Below are 22,063 nucleotides of genomic sequence, written 5' to 3' on the forward strand. Positions count from 1 at the left end.
CAGCCAGATTCTCCCACTACTTATTGTTTTTAAATTGGTTTATCTCCACTGACTTCAGTGGATTTGCAGTTGAACTACATTAGCCTATTAAACAAGAGGAGAATTATGTCCATCGATTTCAATGCGAGTTTGGTCTGGACATACGGAGTGACAGCACAATGCAAGATCTGGTTCTTTATTTAAGGACAGTGTTCTTTTTTAGTTTCTTATCGCAAAGATGCTACGGCTGCTACACCTTTGCTTTCTTAAGTTGTTTTTACTAGAACTTTGAGATAAACCAGGATGACAAGTATGTTTATAATCTAAAGGAAAATGTTTGAGAATGATGTTCCTCTGAAGCCTTGGATGCATAACTGCATATTTTCTAGGCTTCTTTATCATCCACAGAGAAGAAACCCACCAAGAAGAACGTGATAGTCAGTGAATACATCACTGATGCATCTACCAGAAATTCTCCTTCAGATTCCTCCCTAAATTACAAAATTTGTCTGATGTGAATCCTGAAAACAAGAGGAGTTACTTTCTCAAATTTGACACCTATTTTCAGAAAGCAATACTTGAGAAACAGAGCATTGCAGCTGATAGTTCAGAGTTACATTAGTTAGAACACAAATAGTGACAGTTATGGTGTGAAAAGACAAAGTTAGCTGGAAGAAAAGAAAAGCAAATAAAATGGGAAGAGGCCAAAGAAGACAGAGCAAGCACAAGCCCAGCTGAAACCAGAATGGTAAACAGAATAACAGAAGGAGTTTGGGTGGATGTATCTCTAATAAGGAGACTGACACAAAAGATTTAGTTGATGGGTTTTTTTTGCATGCTTATAAGAAAGCCAACACTGTAATCAGACTAAATTAGCATGCGCAATGCTGAAAAAGAATATTTAGTCACCTCACATGAATCTAAATGTAATAAACAGTGACAATTCATCATTCAGCGCCAAGAATGATTTGAATCTCTACACAAGTGAGAATATCATCAAAAAATGGGAAAAACAGAAATTCAAGAGATCATATTGGGTGATAAGTAAATGCATTCCAACAATAATAACGCTTCATGTATTTTTAATGTCAGAGCCTGGCCACTTCACAATCAAAATATGACATTTTGAGCCACAATTCAATCTGGGAAAGCACTTCTGCCTTTCTGTGGTTGAAGCAATGTCAGCAGGGAAGATGCACGTGTGATTCTTGTCAGCCAAAGAGACATACACATGCATGCACAAACAGAAACTCTGGATGTCTTTTTTGAAGGAAAAACCCCTCACTCAATTTCCCAACACTGTGAGGAGCTGCTTAACACCTCTCTTACCTGCACAACAACAACCTGAATGGACACATGATCTGGAAGTCTGATTGGTGCTCGGAAGTACTGCGATAATGCAACCAGAAGATGAAGTATCGCTACGAGACTTTTAGCATGAACAGCTGAAATAGATATTAAAAGCACAAGTTAGAAACTGCAATGTTACTAGAGCATGCATCTTTACTCTAGGATGCAAGGATTATGGGACTCTCTCTTCCTCTTCCCACCTGAAGCCAGGGGCACTTTTAAGGAAACTCTCCTTCAATTTTCTTCTGCTCAAGAAATGATGTGAATGCAACCCAGTCAGTAATATTTGTCAGCACCAAAGCATCAGTTTTTGCAACGTCTGGATGCCATAGACTAGTGTAGATGGAAATCTAAAGCTAATCCAAAACCCAGATTTCATGTACGACAGCTTCAGTGATGCCTACGCATTCCCCTTGCCTTTCATTTTATTCCCTTTACTTCAATAAGGATTTATGAACTATCAGAAAGATATTTTTGTATTCATAACATGCACTTATTCATTTTTAAGTGTCACAAAGTCTGCAGGATAATAAACGAGCCTGTTTTGGCAGAAGCCTTAAGCAATAACTTACTAAACTCAATGACTCAAACATTCCTCATGAAGTTGTTACAGTTCTTGTTATTGAAGCTTTTTCACAGCAGGTTTCATATGGGTAGTTAACACTAGCATGACTTATGAGATATCAAAAGCTGTAATGTTGGAAGTATCAAAACAGCAACATCAAAATGAATCTTAATTCTTATTACTCTTTCACACTCCTTTTTTTTTTTTTTTTTTTTTTTTTTTGCACCTATTGTCTTCCCCAGAGTAGTATCCCAAAACAGCTTTTGATAGCTACAGGACGGTGAGCTTAACTATTTTATGTAAGAACTAACCAATAGCTACCACCTTACTTAATTGTAAAGCAAGATCAGATTCATTCACACATTATTCATTATCTTCCAGCACAAGTCTCAACTGTGCAGCAGAGATTTCACCACCTACCATACATATAAAATGCGATATCACTGTCAAATTCTGCTGGGGTGCCAATGGTAGGGGATGAAGTATGTTAGCAGAATGCTACAAGACATCTGTTTACCTAGCATCGATGTGTGCTACAGCTGGCTACAGCTGTTGCAGTCTAACTTCAGCTCTAAAACACATGTAAAACATTAGTTTATAACTAGAAGTTAAATCAGCGGGCTGTTCCAAACACCCTGTATCCAGCTGTATAACAGAAAATCCAAAAAGCCCCAAACCAGAGAGAAAGGCTGGAGAGAGAAGACGACAGGAAACTCAGTGGGAAGACACAAAGGGGAAAGTCAGTGATGTCAAATGTTCAGTCTTCCTCCCTGGAGCCCTTTCTTTCCCTCTCATAGAGTGGTTATTATTAGAAAATGTGACATAAAACTGTTCAGCTCAAGACAGGTACAGAAAACAGGCACACTGCTACATGCTGATCCAGGTGTTCACTAGGATGAAAACTTAAAAAGATTAAGGGGCTTAATTTTCTAACACTGCTGATAACCTGCTTTCTGCAACACATATTCATTGTGTTGGTCATTTCTATGTAGATAGTTCTAAGTTCACATATATTACAGTAGAACAGGAAGGGTATAGCACTAATATTGAAGGGAGTTTTGTAATCAAAAGCAGTAGCCTAAACAACCAAAAATATTAACATATAAGCTGTATATCTTATACAAATGCAGTGTCTGGATCTACCTCTTCCTCAGCACTTATGCACTTAGCTGTCCCTTAGTAACAGAAAACATAAGGTGGTACGCAGGTGGACCTAAGAGCAGAAAGATGGTATGTGCCTTAAAAGAAAGTTTAAACTGGAGGCTGTGCAGAAGGAAAGAGAGCAGACTGTACTGCATGTACATGCCCTTTCCTTTACCTCCTACTGAAGAATAGCTCCTACCATAAATACCAGGTCTCAGCTTTCCCTTAGCATTAGGTATTTAAGAATTCCAGATAGCAGCTATAAACTCTCAGCTGTCAACTAATGGGAACAGCACAGAAAACAAACAACTTACAGTCAACATTCCACTTAATGCTTCTTGGCGGGAGCTTAAGCGTTTCATTGATCTTCTCAAGCACTGTCTGTAGCTTCTGTTTCTGGGCAATTTCAGACTGAGTAACCTCAGCAACGTTCAGCTTCTCACATTCAAGCTTCTCTGAAATGAAGAAAAAAGAGCCAATGAATTCCACATTGCATGCAGCCAGATGAATGTTCAACAGGTATCAGACTTCCTAGTTTTAAAATTATTTGCTTTTGTGTACAGAACCACTCTCCTCTACCTTTCTGAAGTTGTAAAGATAGACACAGTACAGCCTAATAAGAATTTGTTGCAAATCCCATCAGATTGAGAGGTAAAACCTGTTACTTCAATTGCTACTGGACAGAGAGTAATCCTCATCTAACTGGCTTGTACAGCAGACCAGCACGCCTAGGAGTGATATACACCAACTTCAAGATTAGTTTAATCAGTCCAAACCTCAAGGTTTCTCCCTCAGATTGAGGAGGTTTAAAAAATTTCCTGGCCCAGGTGCAATAGAAGTGAAATGGCACCGTATTTACTGAGGTGGAAGATGCATCCAATAAATGTGAGCAAGTATTTCTGGAGGCATAGAAGCAACAAAAACATTGGGCAATTTATTTCTGTGAAATCACAGCCCTTTTGGATTCAAAATTTGCAGCAGATTTTAAATTATTTTATGACTTGGATTGTAAATTATCAGTGCAGATTGCTTGGCTTATATCAACTCAGCATAGTTTGCTTTGAACAGATTTAAGCAAGATCAGTTTAAGTCTGGATAAAAGTCTGGCATGAACTGGATCCACACAGTAGTGTATAAAGGTTTAGATAGATCAACTGAAAAGTAGTATCTCTGTTAAACTATAGAAAGTGTGAACATTAAATTAACTGAAGACAGATGCGCAATGAGGAAATGCATAACTCTTATATACGCAAAGAAGAAAAAAATGTATGTGATGTTTGCCCTGTCTCAGGAGGACCCACACGCTGCCCCACACATTTAACAGAGACATGGGAAGAGAAACAACCTCCATTATAATTGCTATAAAAGATAATGCTAATGTTCTGACAAACTGCCAGGAACCTCACAACATTAATTATGAAGTGATGAAAATTTAGCAATAAAAGCTTCCTTATAACAACATCGGACACAAAATATTTGATCACCTATCAATTTTCTTCTGCAAAAGAATATATTATCAAGTTTGGTAAGAGCTGGTCTTGTTCTCAGCTGGAGTCAATTGTGTATCTTCCCAAATAAAGTGAATCTGCCAGCCTCTGAATTCTGCCTGAAAAGTTGCTGTCTCCATGAGTTTCTCATGCCTCAACAGAAATTAGTCTAAGCACAGTCTCTCAAGATCAGAATCTTAGTTAGCACAGACTCGATCCACAAGGAAGCAAGGATAATGGAAAAGATTCCACTGAAATCAATAAATGCCAGATCACTGGACACATGTTCAGACTGTATCTGATTTGCATTTTTGGGGGTTTGGGTGAAGTCACTGGAGGCCTGCCCATAAGAATCAAGTTGCTCAATCTGGGTCATATCCATTCCACCACAACCTATTCAATAGCTTAGCCATTCAAAGAAGGGAATAGTCTGTGTAGTCTTTATTAGAAGTGCTCTTAATGTTTCAGGATTCATTTAAGATACTGAAAAGAAATTTACTGGAGATTTTATGAGCTGTAATAACTAAGAAAGTGGCTTTCAAGCCAACAGTTAAAAAAGCACATGCCAGCTCTGTATTAGCAGTTTCTTTTCTCTATCTGTTTCTCAGCTGAAGTTCAGTTTGCAGTCCACCGGGTATCATTACCTCAGTAATGTTAAGAGCCAGACATCAAATCAGAAAGAAATTCCAGCTTTCCAGAGGAACTCCAAGATGTGACTAAACTACAGTATGGAACCAGACCAGATTAAAAACATCCACCATTGTACTGAAAATATCCTTGCTTTTAAACTTACTTTCCACTTCTAACACTGTTAAGTTTGTACAGCACATATGCAGATAATAAATTCAATTGGAGTGAATTCTGCTGCCAAGACAAGAAACCCAGCACCCTCTATCACCCCTGGTAGACTTCATGCTGTTCTCATCAACTACAGAGCACCATACATTGCACTGTAGCTATGAGGACTGTGCATGCAGGCTATTGCTCAAGGGTCTCATAATACAGAGCTATTTTTATATCACTTAGTGGCATAAATGTAAGATGACACCAAGGCTCCTAAGTAGGAACAAGTGAACCACTTACTGACAAAGTGACCCAACACGTGCACATAAATTTTTTCTTACCAAATAATTTCTGCAGTACTTGTCCATCGTACAGGTCTTCAGCCAAGTCTTTCACAATAATCCTCTCTCCTACCAACACATCATTAATCCAGTCAATTAATACCTATATGGGAAACACAAATTTGGCAGAATTATATGCTATTCATTTGCAATTTAAAACACATGTCATTTTGTACAATGTTGAAAATACTGAGCAGAAAGAATACCAAAGCTGCAATCCTTGAATTTCAAGTACAATCAGTCTGAAATACTACCAGATGAAAATAGGAAGGATTCAGGAAGCACTTCTAAGGTGGCTGAGTCAATGCTCCACAAGGTCTAGACAGACAACTCACACATTGCTTTCTGAAGTGAAATCTGCCATTTGATTTCAGTAGTATCTTAACATTTTTGTCATAAATTAAAGTGTTGAAGTTGATTCTAATGAAGCTTCCTGCTGAAATTCTTATCCCAAGAATTACAAAGACTATGAGGGAAGTCAGCATGATTTTACATTGAGAGGGTGGATAGGACCAAGAATCGGGACTTGGGAGTTTAATCCAAAGTGTTACTGTGCCACAGCTATAGCAAAAATTAACCTGTCTGGTTCACTGGGACGTATGCACCATGTGGTTTTGTTTAATTAATACATAAACAGAGCTCTGAAGCTTTCAAATGAAAGAGGCAGGGATAGCATTAAAAATAGTTTCATTTTCATGCAAACACATTGAAAGTGTTTGCATGCTCTTCATTACCTTCATTAGTTCTTGTAATTTTGGGTCATTTCTTGAATTTGGATCGACCATCGTTCGGACCTCATTTTCCTCTGGAAGGTTTAAAAGGTAGACATCAGAAACAATTACAGGCATGACACTTTATTTTACATTAAGCTTTTACATCGAGATGTAAAATCGTTGTGAATTACCTAGCATAGTGTCCTCAGGGTCTAGTTCAAATGGAATCGGACTGAGAGGTAAGTTAATGGCATTCATTCCTTCTTCCTGTAATTCAGATACTAGGAAATAAAAAAAGAAGAGCTTGGTCAAATTCAATTCAATTTTACTTGCTATTTCACTCTTGCTAAAAGTAGTATTAATTGTATTAATTTCCTTATGAGAACATGAGTCTATTAGATAAGCCGCTGGGTGTAATTACAGCAATAAAGTATAGCTAACAAAAATGGGAAGCTCAGCCAACAAACCTTCACTCATTTGAGCAGCAGGGCTAATGGTAGTGGAATCAATGAAATTTTCTCAAAGCTTTTTCAGAACAAGGCCTGTTGTCCCAAGTTTTAAGAGGCTCACTCACATATTAATGGTCCCAACACTTTAAAACTAATGAATCATTTCACCTGAGGGAAATGATTATTGTTGTCAGCTATGTCACCCTTGCTCTGGAAATGCTTTAAGTCTAGCTCCTTAAGAATAGCCAGGTCTGGCCACCCATCCATCCACACAGGAGTTTCCAGACCAACTATTTAGGACTGAAGGTACGGTGGCAGCATGGTCCTCCAGGACACAGTTCCTTCCATTGTTCAGGTCAGAGACCAGCTGGAGAAGGCTGTGGGATGCTTCTGGCCTGCATCCTTGAGCTCTGTTCTGCTGAAACACAGCAGAAGGATGCAGGGAGAAGATAATGAACCCTCAATAGTACTACCTTGACGTGGAGTCTAGACATTGGCTGCAAAAGAAGCTGGACATGGTGATGAGAAAGTAAATCAAGAACTCGTATTTTGGACAACCCCACCATTGTCAGAAATGATGGATGAGTTCTTACTCAGCTAAAGTTGCAAAAATCAATGCCTTTGTGATGCATGCTCTGAAGACATAGGAACAGAGAGATACAGAGAAGTAATCACATAATCCTGCCACTAGTTCATTACCGTACCCATCCCAGATGTGGCAAAGTCCAGAGCAACTACCTTCATGCCTCTAGATGATCCAAACTCTAACAGGATGTAAGGATTCCTTTGCTGCCTAAGCATGCCTTCAGAATAGAAGATAATAAATACAAACAAGCCAGTACACTGATCCTACAGCTATGGAAGGATACATATCATCGTGCAAGGAGGGTGCCCACTTTGGTGATTGCACAAGTTTGCATGTGCTTCATAATCAAGGACTCAGTGCAACTTGATTTACAAAGCCAGGAAAGAGGCACACTGTCTTCTGAATGACCCATAACTCACATTCCTTGGAACATTCCCCTTCCAGTATACTCAACAGAAATGGTTGCTAGCCCAACTGTCTCAATCAGAGGTTAAGGTGCAGTAAATTTATCATCCTGCATAAGTACTACAGATTCAGGTGGCTGCAGGTCCGTTCCAACCTTATGATTCTGTGATTTTATGAAAACAGAGAAGTAGAAAGCAACAACAGACATCCTATGTTTTGTCCGTGGCCCAATTACTGCCCCATACATTAGCTTTTGGAAAACGGATTTGCCTCTCTAACATAACATCTTGTGTGCAATAAGCAATATAAACTTCACATGAACACCGTGATAATTAGTTGGCGTGATAACAGTACCTGAAACTTTCCAAACCTTTTCTAAAGCTCAGTGAAATGTTTTGTGCTCTGCCAGATGAAATGCCTATACGCATTTCAAGGGTCTGCATAGCTACATTCAGGCGTCTGTGTAAGATTCATGGCAGGAATGGGAATGGCTACTTGAATGCTTATTGCTTGGAATAGTACAAAAAATTACTTTGAAAAATCCACCACTTTCGATATTAAAACAGAAAGTTCACACACTCACCCTGCCTGTGCACCTCTAAATTACTGACATAAGCAGCTGTAAGGAGTAATAAAATCACACTGACAATAACAGGCCCCTAGATTGTTGAACAGCCTCTAAAACTGAAGGCTGAGGGCAATGAACCAAATTCATCCCTTGTGTAACTCCATGGAGTTCTGAGCAGTTGTAGCAGCGATGAATTTGGGCTCGTATGTACAATCTCAGCAACTGTTTACACTTAATGGCAATTTTTTGAACTGCTAGCACTCCTCAGAGAAAATCTTTGTTGCTTTTCTTAACCTCTTTTGCTTTTTTTTCCATTTTGGTTCCAAATTGCTACAGACATGAAAACAGCGGTGCACAGAAAACTTCCGAGTGGAAATCTTTCTGTTCTGAACTATTTAGTTCACAAAGGACTTCCACACAAGTGTTCGTAGGCAGAAAGCTTTTCTTCCACACTGAGCCCAACAGTGAGCACAGTAAAAACAAGTCCTTCCAAGCCAGTTGGCTCCACATTCCTGCCTCCTGCCCCCAAGAGCAGAAAACACAAGGGAGTAACCCTTGCTCCAAGAGTACCTTTTTCATTTCCTTCCCAGTACTGAGAAGATTTACTGCAGATGAAGAGCACTACTAAATTGAGGATGTAAGAACATATGCATCACATCAATCTGTACGTAATGGGAGAGAAAATGTATTAAGTAACACAACCACGCTTTCTAAGAATTTCCATCGAAAAACTTCCATGACAAACCACTATTACACACTTAGGTGCTTACAGAGGAACCACAAAAATGTGACTGAGGTTACTAGTTTGCATACCACAGTTTCAGCAGGGGAACCTACTTTTCTGCTGCCTTTCATTAATTTGTTTTAATTACTCTTCCTGAAAACCACTTGATTTAGTAATTTAATACAAAGCACACAGGTTTGGGATGGTTTTTGCAGCAGCTGAAATTAATATAAAATCACCTCATTTTCCATGATACTTTGAGGAGTGACTTAGAGCACAGTATAGTGAGATCCCTCTGAGCCTTGCGGCATAAAGGCCCAGGGATGCCAAGTGGAGCTGAGGAGAGAATATTCATTTAAAGCAAGGGATTATGCAAGGCCCAGAGAAATCTCTGTGGACTGGCAGTGTGGAAGTCTCCATTTTACCTCTGGATAAGTAACGGACGCTTTTCTCCTCAGACTTGTGATGAGGCTCCACGCGCCAAATTCACTGTGATGTAATCAAGCACAACTCCACTGCTATCAGCTGTCAACAGACTTCCTCGTGTCACGCCAGCACCAAACTTGGCCCTACAGCCAGGGAGCCCACGAGCTTTTATCAGCAGCAACTACGGCAGCTATTTTAAGTTCTCACTGTTTTAGATGCTCTAGGATTACAAGGTCATAAACCTATGCTATCAAATCCAGCGTGGGTTCTCTGAGCCAGACGCTGCCCTTTGATGCATGCTTCCAACTGCCATTGAAACCCTTGGAAGCTGAGCACATCTGAAAGTGGAGTACTGCCCATACGGTTTAAATTGGCTTAATTCCTCTAGTACATGCAGCCTGTTGCTCCACGTTGTATTTATTAGAGTTTCATTTGTTTTTTTTTTACTCCTTTATTTTGTGTACTGAAGGCTTTTTGCTGCCCTGCTTAGTATTCATGGCTTACTGTTATCCTGATTTGAATAAAACACATCTTATTATTTAACTGATCTCCAAAATGCCACATTGCCCAATGCACACTTACATGTACTTCAGTCCAAAGAATCACAAAATAAATACAGCAAGATGCAGTGTTAGATGGTCTCTCCTATGAGTGCTTCAGCCATGTTTTTCCAGATAATTGATTCCGTACTTGCAAACCTAGGTTACTCCAGGGCTACCACAGGAAGGGATCAATTCTGTTAGTTTTTTATTACCTAGAGCTGAACACTAATGCTGCAGGAGCATGGCGACATAATACTTCTAAACTCAATCTTAAAAAAAAAGGGGTGGGGGTGGGGGAGGGAGATTTAAATATATACAGCTACATAACTCTAAGTATATATATGTATAAATATATATAAGTATATATATGTGCACACACTCACATGCATTTGGAGTTTTTTAATTGCTTTTTTTTTTTTTTAATATGAAAGTTTTCCATTCAGTGCCTTCTGTGCCATTCTCAGGGAGTTTTATTTTTTGGGAATCTGAGGCTTGTTGACACTCATATGACTCCAGGAGTATAGGCTTCAAATAACAAGTCAGACTACCTCACATTGTAAACTACTATGGCAGACAGAGGGTTTATATGCAGCGTCTCTATCTTCAGCTACTTTTTCCTGGAACTAGCACCACATGGAAGGCCAGCCGCAGACATCATGTTGCCAGAGCAGCACTGGATATTTGTATATATACACACGTTCAAACACGCACACACATGCTACATACATTTAAGCAGCCAGAAACTACCATCCATTTGGAAACGTGCTGTTTTCTAATAGGAAATGCCTTTGCAGTTCTTGTACAGACATAGATATCTGATCAGTTGTAGCTCAGCCAAATTTAGATGAATTGGGTTTGGTTTCATATTCTCTTTCCTGGGCACAAGTTTCTGATGAAGGCTCATGACCCTGATGCCTTGCTTTCACACCCACTTGTGCACAATGGGCAGCATTACCTCTACTGGCTTGAGAGACTGCAACACAGACCTGTGTAAATGGCTGCATCTGCACAGATTTCTGTGGGCTGATGCTGTTTATACTCACTCACTGGCTCAGCACGCTTCCTATTCCCTCTCAACATACTCCACTTTTATCCCCTGATTTAATTCCAGCAGAGTAATTCTGAGTTTGTATTGGCAAATGTGAGAAGAGATCCAAATTACCTAAGATGGTCAGAGAGAGAAAAACAGACAGTGAAACTCCTTTCAAAATGTCCACGTTTAAGCTTTTACAGAATGATTCTGTTTATTCAAGCAAACTTATGCAATTACTTTCTGGGCTATCCAAAATGCTATTTTCTAACGCTCGTGTGTGTGCATCTTATGAGTCCACAAAGGGAAAAGAAAATATTAATCTAAAATAGTACTGCCTAATTTTCTTGCATACATAATTCATCCAATATGGATTTTGGCAGCTCAGCTTCAACTCCAGAACAAAAGAAATCCACACAAAAGACAATAAATCTGCATTACACATGGTACTAAAATGATCCAATGGATTTATAGATGTTTACAAGTTTGCAGAGTGTGACACAGCGTCCACCAGAAATTCAATATTCACAGCACAAAACATCATAAACATATGTCTGCAACTACAAAGGGCCCTTTTTATGTTGGGATCATTGTTAAAATTGTCTTCAGAACATAAACCTTAAGTTGTAAATGCTACTCCCCATTTATTCTCCAAGACATAACAAATGAGGAAAGAAAAGCAGAGATATGTTTGTAATTGAAAATGTTTCTCAGGAAATGATCTGTACAGGAACATCATTCTCATTCCATTAACTGCTGACTCCAAGCCAACCATTTGTAAAAGTAAATAAATATGCAAACTGGCTGACAACAATGTGCCTGCCTTTAATGTTACTGCATTAGTACCCAGCCTCCAAAAATGAATACATTTTCTTTTCTCATTTCTCCATTAAACCAAACACAGCATATAGACAAAAAGAACAGCAGAAATGCTGTTCACAAAAGAAATAATTATGAGAGAAATGCTTTAATTTGACTTTCATGCATGCAATGCTGCCTCAGTCCCTACTTCATTTTACTTTTCCTTGTCCTAGTTAGCGGGGAAAACACCTTCTATAGATTGACAAGACTCTGGTCTAAGTGGGTAAAAAACTGCTGAATAGGGAGCAAATTCAGCCACCTATAAAATACATGCAATTTTCTGCACCATGTCACAAGGCTTCTTGAAGCTCACATTCTTCATTTGGGATGAAAGTTCTTTGAATTTTCCTGTCATTTCTAGGAGGTAACAAGTAGTGTGGTGTCGAGCTAAAGCAGATGTCAGTCATTCCATTCATTCTTTCAGCACATCCTCTCAATATTGCTTTTAAAATATATAAGCAGCATCTGCAGATGTTGCGTAAAGCCTCTTACCCTACAGAAGTGTTTTACATATGACTGAAGAAAAACTACATAACTGCTTTGCAAATGAAGGAACACGGGAGTTCAAATGAGTCTATTTTTCCCCCATGGAAGAACAAAGCATGTATATGAGAAACGCTGTAACTGTTCCAAGACCACAGCAGAATGTGCTGTGCTCAATCTGATCCCTGCCTGAAAACTCCAAAGATTCATCTCAGATACACTGGTAGCAGCCTTGATTCCTGCAGGATGTTAATTGGTCTGCACCTGGTAACCCTTAGGACAAGATATTTCATTGAAACAAGTCCTTTGACACCTACAGCTTCCAATTAATTGAGATATTGCACATCTCAAAACTATGTGAGGCGCTCGAGGCAATTCTGAGACAGAAGGAAGAGCATCTGTCTTCTCCTCACCAAGGGCAGAAGTCGATATCTCTCGAGTTATATAAAATCAGCAGCTATCAACATCCAAAAGAAAGTCAGAGACACCTCAGAACCAAGGAGAGGTAATTGTTCATTCTACAAATCCAACAGGTTGCTGTAGATTTCTTCACAACACTGTGGAGAAGCTGATTATAAAGGACTGACTCTTGCCTTGTGTTCTCTCAATCACCATCCAGCTAGCAGCTGCTCTTCCAACATCAACAAGCGGTGCTCACGCAGAAAAGACAAAACCAAATAACTGTTCCAAGCAGTCTTTCCCAGCTCGACAAGTTCTAGCTATTCCTAAGAGAAAACCCCAAAATAGTTCTTAGGAATGTAAGGGTACACCAGTAACTAGCTGCGGATTTCCTGGATTTCTTGCTCTTTTCTTCTTGTGTAGATAAACCTTATTTTTGAAGAAGGCAAAAAAAAAAAAAAAAAAAAAAAAAAAAGTGTCAGAACTGCTGCATTTCAACAATAAGGACTGAGAATTGGTTAATGTATCACACATGAGCACAATTTCCAAGCTGCAGCTCCTAGAGCTGGCCAAGCATTCATCCAAACTGTGTTTTAGGAGATTACTAACCAGTTGTGCTGTGGTCACTAGAATGGTTGTGGCGTTCTACTAACATGCAGTTGCACAAAAGTGCAAGATGATGATGTAAGGCAGGTTTTGGAACAAACTGAAAACTCTGTTTGGCTTAGGAAAGCAGAGATAGTTCTCTATTTGCTCAGAAAATCAGTCAACTGTCACCAACCTAAGCTGAGGACTGTATAGGACAATTAATTGGTTTAATATCTTATCAACAGAAGACCGTATCATTAATCCCACTGTCCAGAGTAGAAAGCAATGTAATTATAGATTAAGGAATGAATGTCTCCTTTCTAAAGACACAAACTGCACTTGTAGAATGGAGGGTAGGCACTTAGAAATACAGCCTTAAAATCTGTCTGCAGTGTTACAGAATGGACAGTAACAGCTGTACCTCTCAATTCCCAAAGTCATGCTGTAAGCAGCAAGGTCCCCCTTCCCTTCAGCAGCAGTGATTTTTATCCAGCCCTGTGCCTTGCCCTACAAGGGCACTTCCTGGTACCTTCCTGCACGTTTCTGATCCTGCTTATTTCTTCACAGAACTCCAAAAGCTGCTCCCATGTCTAAATGTTCCATCTCAAAAAACCACCTTCCTGAGGTGCCCATCTGATGATGGCACTTAGATGTTTTATATCAGGAAATGAATTGCAAGCAGTGTAAGCACCAGCACTGTAGGGGTAAACTCACAGACCTGAAGTGCACATGCACTGCAATCAGCTCCTTGTCAAATCCATCAGATGTGGGAAACACTTCTGTGTAACACTCCTACCTGTGAAATGCACCCACGGCTCCCTGGCACTACCAGTTTACCAATTTCAGCAGCAAAACATCCATACCAGTAGTAGCTGTGATACAGTATTTTGCACTTTGCAGGTGAACACAAAACAAATGCAATCCAAGCATCCAAATAACCTTAAATGTATTTCCTTTTACAGCACTAACACATTTAGAATTGCCCAGAAGTACACAACATCCTTCAGCTGTTGATGCCATAAATGCTTTTATGGTACTAGTCCTATTAAGAAATGCTTAGCAGTATCAAATTTTCACTTTATTAAGCACAAATATTAAACTTGCCTAGTGCATGATACAGCCCATCTCAAACACGTTTTGGACTACAGCAGACAATTTTCCCTGAGTGGATATTCAGCTGATAAGAATCATTATTTTCACACTGGATCCAGTACTACTTAAGGACTGAATGTGCACCAAATTGAACTTAGCAGAAACACACACTCACATGAAATACCATGAGGTGAAAGCGCTAATTAAAACTCACTCATGTTGCAGAAATATTTTCAGGGAATAGCCTTTAGAATGAACAAACGACTGGATTTTTTCTTCTGTACCTCCCTGGAAAATGAAACCTCACAAGAGCAGGGAGAAAATCAACTCCCAGTCTTCTCATCAAATTGCTACCAAACAAAAATAGCTACCACTGACAAAAATACAAGGTCAGAAAGGAATATTCCTAAGACACCGCACAGACAGAGACAAGAAATAATTGAATGAGCCAGGTCTAATCTCCTACCTTTAGGGCAAAACGCTCCACAGCCCATCGTAGGTTTGCCAGGCCACCCTCATAGTGCATCCAAGGGAGAACCACAGCCTCGCAGGTGTTGGAAGCCCCTTGCTCTGCAGGCCCCTTTGCTGCTGCTCTTCAGAGCCGTATTGTTAGAGCCTGTTTTCCAACAGAATGGTCCAAGCACATTGCAACTCTGAGCTCGGAGCATCGCTTCAGAACAAGTGGCTGACTGCCTATATAATTTAATATGATGCCACATGAGACTCATAGACCATCTGCAAAAGAAGCTAAATCTGCTTTTTGCAGCTTGGTGAGTTGCATTCTGAACGGCGGGCTGCAGCTTTGACTGTGTGCTTTTGTTATCTGTCACATAACTGAACAAAACACTCAAACGGCACGTCTAAGGCACATGTTTTTACTCATCTCATAGTCAGTTCCTACTGCACATAACTTCTTATTTACAGCTCCCCTTAAAGCATAGGGAAGGTCTGGGCACAGACATGGCAGTACTGGAAGAAGCTTTTTTCTGTTGTTTTTTTTTGGGGGGGAAACCAAGTCTGGGTGAAGGCTGAAGTCAACAAAAGCTACAGCATCCTTGAATCCTGTTGTCAGAATTGAAATGCATGCATGATGTGAGCAAATTCAGGTCTTGATCTTAGGACTCTTTTTTCTACAAATGCTTCCCTATTAACTAATGAATGGTAAGGAAAACTCAGATGGAAGGAGATAAAGTTCTAAAACCGAAAAAGAATATATAATCTAAGGAAGGAGGAAAGAACAGGAAAGAGCCATCAAAAGAATAATAAACTACTGGTAAGATAGTAACTAGCCTTCCATTGGCTATGGGTCCTCCCAAGGACAGACAGTAAAGAAAAGATCATCTAGAGCAATTATTTGGACAAAAATCAAATTCATAGGAAGAGCTCCACAAATTAAAACTTTTCAGAAGCTGTGAAGTGCCTGTTCCATTTAGAGGGGGGGTGAGGAAGGTGATAAACCCCCAACTCACTTTTAAGCAGCAGAAATTGGTACCTTTCTAGTTTCCAGCTGAACTCCATTTACCATCCCAAGGGCAAGTATGGAAAACCAAGAGAAATTTCTCATTCAGAGTTATTCAGCCATGTTACACAACACCTCCCCCTCACAGGTTTCATTTCAGACGTGATCTCCTGCAAAAAAAGAGACACTGAGCCTTCCTGAAGTCACACTTTTCACCAGCTCTGGGGAGTCTGATACACACCAGTTTGCAGTTACTGGGTCATTCCCATGGGCACCTCTCCTTGCTGCTGCTGCACTACTCAGAAGCCGTAATGGAATTCCCCACTCCAACTCCTGCAGTCCCATTGCTTTCTGGCACTGGGAAACTGGACTGCTGAACTGCTTAACAAGAGCATTCAATTACAGGACAATACTGAGCTGGCATTTCGTTACCAAGCTTTTCTTTTCTTCATCTCTGAATAGAATCCTAAGTGTCCCACATACCTCCCAAGCAGGATTGCCACCATAAAGTAAACACAGCTCAGGAAAATCAAGTTCCACTGGGAACCATCAAGAAGGATGCTGAAGATATTTCTAGGTGTTAAAAAAATTCACCAAGTCTGAAGCAGCCACAATTTGTATCGTCTAGTACACCTATTTCCTAAGTGACTAATTATAAAGTGACGCTTCTTTTGCATCCACAAAAATAGCTGTCTTTACAAAAATAGTAAATGAAAGCTATCTTTTTTATGATGAGCTTTTGTATCTAAAAGCTAAAAGATCGCATCCACGCAAACTGCTTTGACAGGTATAGTTACAGCAGGGTAAGAAAGCTCTGAATTGGCTCAAGCAAAGCTGTTTTCTCAAGGGGTGTAACCTGGTGAGAAATTAACAGCAGCAGCTCTGAAGTGCACGGTTTGGGGACAGGAACACCAAGGAGAGGAATTTCTAATTATACCCTCGGCAATCCATTTTCACTTACCACAAACACAAACTCAAGCGGGCCTTAATTTCTAACTCCTATAATCTAACAACAGCAGCAGCGAGGAAATTATCACGCAGGCAGTTGTGCCTCCCCGCTCCTTCAGCAGCCATCACTGCCAGGATAAAGAAGCACATGGGTACGGTGCTCTGGGCCGACCGTTTCCCCCAACTGCTCCTAAGGGCTCGCTTCCAAGCCCACCATTTTCAGCTCTGTAAAAACAGAAGCGTAGCCAGGGAGGACTGAAGCCTTTTTCAAGTGGCTTCAGCCATCAATACAGGAAACAATTCAAAGGCAACATGACACTGATAGCTTAATTTGTGAAAATGGATAAATACCGTATCTGCCACATAGCACATTAACCCATGTAACAAATAAATACAGAAATAGCACTGCAATGCTTGGTTAAAAGGTTTTGGTTCACAGAGGAGGAAATTTAATTAAAGCATGTAATGTCAATTACTGTCATTTGTAATTTTATTTTGCTTCCCTAGAAACAATACAGATGCAGGATTCTAAAGCTACCTGCATGTTTGATGCAAATGGGATAAAATTATCTACGTTCTGAGAAAATCCAGATAGTAAGAAAAAAAGGCATTTTTACCTAACCTCATTCATGGATCTTCTTCAAAGTGTTGACTGCACGAGGACTGACGCCTCCAATTTGAACATACAGGCCAACAACCCAGACCTGAGACTTTTCATCGAATCACAGAATGGCCTGGGTTGAAAAGGACCACAGTGATCATCCAGTTTCAACCCCCTGCAATGTGCAGGGTCACCAACCACCAGACCAGGCTGCTCAGAGCCACATCCAGCCTGGCCTTGAATGCCTGCAGGGATGGGGCATCCACAGCCTCCTTGGGCAACCTGTTCCAGTGTGTCACCACCCTCTGAGCGAAAACTCCCTCCTAATATCTAAGCTAAACTTCCCCTGTCTTAGTTTAAAACCTTTGTGGGTTTTTTTTTTATTTTACTTGTGTTAGGTCATCAGAAAGACTGAGAAGGAAGCAGCAGCCTCAGTCTCAGCTCCTGTAATTGGGCACAGCCAACAGAAGAGCATGGATTGATATCAGAAGAGAATTTGGCATACTGTTGTTACTGATTGATTTTAACAGGAAAATTATAGGGCCAGGTCCTTAATGCTTCTGCCTCACTCACTCTGCTCTATGCCAAAGTGACAGAGACCTAGGAGCGATGTAGAACACTCCCAGTATCTCACCACTGCTGTAATAAATGTTGCCAAATCTCCCCAGTCCTTTTCTCCCTCGCTACATGCAATACATCGCAGTGTCAGCATCCACTTCTGGTTTCATACAAACCGCTTTTCAGCAGTAAAGCTCATTGCAGCACAGCAGTGTGGTGCCCATATCGTATTCTCTTGAGGTCAGCAAGCAGCACCAGGAAAGGATGAATGAAACCTGCGGTCAGCGAATCACATCACATTTGTCTCTGCTTTGCACACTATGATCCGAGCTGTCAGAAGGAGAAAATCTGCTGTAAAGACCAACAAGCCTTTTTTCTTTAAGTATGACCACTTCCAAATACGGCAACCATGCCACCTTTTGAAATCATGCCTTCCTTAGTAGTGTAATACTACAGTAAAATGGTGATTAGAATTACAGGAAAGAGGTAACAAAAGAAAGAAGAAAGCAATCAGATCTTTTCTTACATCTCTACATAACAGACACAAATAGTGCCTATCAAGTTCCCCCCAGGCTATTTCAGGAGCATGCAGCATACAAAACGATGCAGGTTCATTGCAAAAAAATTTAAATCTAATCTGCTCGAATTTGCAATGCCAGGAATCACGTACACAGAGGATGAGAAAGCAGAACTCATGTTATACACAAGCAGAACACAGAGTCATACAAATGGGGAATCACATAAAATACTCAGCTATCCAGAAATTACGGGTTGGATCTCTGGCAGCGCCAAATGCTGTCACGGCATAAATGCAGTCAGGGAAAAGGCATCTCCAGACAGGCTTCCTGCCTTCCCCACTCCTCATGAGGATTATGTGAGGCTGGCATCTGAGATTTCACGGGTGGATCGGGGCATGAGTGGCACTACTTTGTCACTGAAGGTCTCAGGGGCCTGCTGCGCTTTCTGAAATCCAATTGTTGAACTCTCTGAAAAGCTCTTCACATTCCACAGTCTACAGAAGTGACGACATGTATGATGTGAAACTTTTGTACCTTAGGCTGAGATTTCACTGAGCTGGGGAAATTCCCAGCTCCTCCAGCAGCCCCAGTTTAAGGCCCCTCTGCATCACTTTCACAACCAGAACGAAGCTCTGTGAAGCAATGCCAAGATGCTGCCCAAGCGGTGCATTGTTCACTTAGCAAAACTGAAATGTGAAGATTTAATTGTGACTTTCCAAAGCATGTTCTATTGGCTAAAGCTTGCCTTCCCAGACACCTTAATTTTAATCTTTATGTCGACATCAACGTAACAACCCCTCCCTTTCTCATTTACCAGAGCTAAAATCCAGAAGTGGATCACTCACCCTCAAACAGACCATGCAATGAAAGGGAGGTGGGACAAGCATCACAGTTATATTTACAGATGTAAAATTATCCCTACCAAATAACACAGGAGAGCGTTGGCAAATGTCATTCAAAAGGGGCAATTCAGACCAGACCTAACTGGCAACTGCAAAAAATTAGCTGACAAAATTGCATCACCTATACTGGACTGATGGGCGGCTCAGAAGATGCTGACAAGACCTGGGAGGGGGGGGGGGGGGGGCACAGCTCCCTCAGCACATTATTGCTATTTGCAGCACACCTTCAAGGGGCGAGTGTTACCGAATGCAGGCAGGGAGCTTTTTTCCTTAAACACGTGTAGGAAAGAGAATGATGTTATAGCTGTAAATATGCACACTTCTTTACAGCTTACATCATAAGTAGTAACTTTACAACAAATGTAGGTGCATACAGTCAGCCCACTTGAAGGCTTGGTAAAGCAGCCTCAAACAACAGGAGCCACTCCCTGCCATCAAACCAGGCTTTACTCAGGTGTGAAACCTTCACCCAGAGCCTGGCTCGCTGTTACATGCTGACATTTAAGACCTAAGGATGGAATTATTCTCCTCTCATTTTCTGTGTAAATAACACTGGTTTGAAATCTAAACTCAACAGTGCTTCTGAAAACAGAGACAAGACTTGAAAGTCAGCGAAAGATAAGTGACATAAAAGCAGTCTGCAGATCAGACCCCAATCCTGGCTCCTGCTGATCCCTCTCACAGCACAAAAATATGACTCAGTAAGGGTAAAGGCAGCATAATCAGTTACTAAATAGTCCGCACCGTGTTATGGTATTGTTTCCTAAGTGAAAAAACGACAGCGAGTGATTTACAAGGGGATCCAAAACAGGCTCACAGTTTGTGCCAGTGTAAAGAAAAAATCCTTGATTTATAGACCTGCACGTGAACAAGCCCCTCATTCTTACTCTCTCCCTGCCTTCCATTTAGTCTCCGTGTTACTCGAGTTGGATTTCCTTTAGGTCTGGGTTCTATTCACTAAACTGCATTAATACACCAACTCCATCCTGCGATCTCCTCTCCTAGAATATTGCCAAGCTGGCAAGATGGTTCCTGTGAGACTACTTTCCCTGACGTGCAGTAAGCTATTTATTGACACACTGCCATTTCCAAGCCGTTTTGCACCTATGCAGTGAACTGGATAGCAGTTCCATATGTTAGAGCTGCTACACTTCTCTGGAAAATTGTATTACTTTGGGTAAATAAAACGCTGGGAGCAGCAGGAAAAGTATCATAAAAATGCAGCCGAGTTTGTTTCATCCTGCCTCCATCAGCAAATTTGGTCTATGACCTCCGCATATGAGTCATGCGAGCGCTTTGGAACTCGCAGTGATTTATATTTTAAGGATAGGAAGTCCAAGGCTTACATTTCTATTCCCCAACCGTACATTATTTTTCTCCAAACACAATTTCTTGATAATTATCTATGAACTGAAATGCATAGGCATCTCTTTTTGCCTAATTTGTGGTGCATATTAACCAAAACCATTCATCTCAATAACCAGTCCCTGTGTTCTTGGCAGAACATAGTTGATGTGTAGGTTATTCCTGGAACCAGACAAGGCAGATGCTCTCATCACAGCTTTAGTCACGGAAACATGCTTCTACCAGGCATTGTTTGTGAAAAAGGAAATTCCTGGCATACCTATCAAAAACAAGGGGTAGTAGGGTACAAGACTTTGTAAATACAAGTACCTCATGAGAAGGGCTCATATTTTTTAATGCAGATCTGACTATGTTCAACAAATCAAGACACATTTGTTTGAGTTTCAGGCTTGTGTCCTGCTGCAAAGTCTTCTGAGTCTTTTGTATTCAAGGCTCCACTCCTCCAGCCCTACACACACAAACAGATGCAGAGCAACAAGTCAAACTGCCATGTAGGCGCAGCAAAACAAAGATCTTCTTATCCATTACAGAGACTATTCCATTCCACTTTCAGTGCTCTAACTTGCTTGTCAGTGTATATAACCATTACATACACCATTGTTTGGTGCTGTCCTGTCACTGTCAGCACCACTGACTAAGCTGATAAGGCGATCCCAAATCAAGGACTGTTTCCAGACTCCTGCAGGCCATTACAGAACTGCATGAGAGCATCTGTGGGCTGGACAGCCTGTCTCCAAGACTTTACAGCGCTTCCTTATGCAGGCACACTCTGGAACAGTGAGATGAAAGGTAACTTTCCAGACTACCGTGGAGTCCTGGTACTGATTCTGAATCCCTGAACTCTGAATTTTAATCCAAGAAATGTTGGTATCAGTGTTCCAAGTGCATTGGTCTATGCGAGGAGCCGTTTGATGGTCAGTACCTGGGTGACCTAACACTTCATCATGCAGCCTCACAGGGCTCCTACCTGGATTCACAGTCTGCCTTGATGAGTACTAGCAGAAGAAGCTTCTTTTCAGTTTCTCTGTTTATTACTGACTGGGGTGTTGGGTCCACAAACCTCTGTTTTTCATGATCTATTTGACACAATATACATCATATCATTTGAAAGACCAAGTTTAAGAGGAAGGTCTCACTGGCTTTAAAGAGATCATTTGTTTCCTTTCTGATGGAGGCCTGTAAGAACCACTATAAAGGT

At 40.7% G+C, this 22,063-nt stretch overlaps 1 protein-coding gene across 5 annotated transcripts in view; it reads right to left on the minus strand.

The window, feature by feature from the left end:
• Positions 1-22,063, minus strand: part of PARVA (parvin alpha) — a 58,538-nt gene that overhangs the window by 18,670 nt on the left and 17,805 nt on the right. For 3 of the 5 annotated variants that reach the window (XM_015863945.3, XM_085548465.1, XM_085548466.1), the window contains exons 2-6: positions 6,553-6,642; positions 6,383-6,453; positions 5,649-5,751; positions 3,352-3,492; positions 1,309-1,424 (exon numbers count right to left, since the gene is read on the minus strand). In XM_015863945.3, coding sequence (XP_015719431.1) covers positions 1,309-1,424; positions 3,352-3,492; positions 5,649-5,751; positions 6,383-6,453; positions 6,553-6,642 — 521 coding nt within the window. Of the gene's footprint in view, positions 1-1,308; positions 1,425-3,351; positions 3,493-5,648; positions 5,752-6,382; positions 6,454-6,552; positions 6,643-9,518; positions 9,705-14,980; positions 15,401-22,063 lie in introns of those variants that run through there. The other 2 variants (XM_015863947.3, XM_085548467.1) reach the window with 2 other exon arrangements.

This window comes from Coturnix japonica, chromosome 5 (genome assembly GCF_054131305.1).
Source record: "Coturnix japonica strain WE chromosome 5, WE-NBRP24, whole genome shotgun sequence".
Taxonomy (NCBI): domain Eukaryota; kingdom Metazoa; phylum Chordata; class Aves; order Galliformes; family Phasianidae; genus Coturnix; species Coturnix japonica.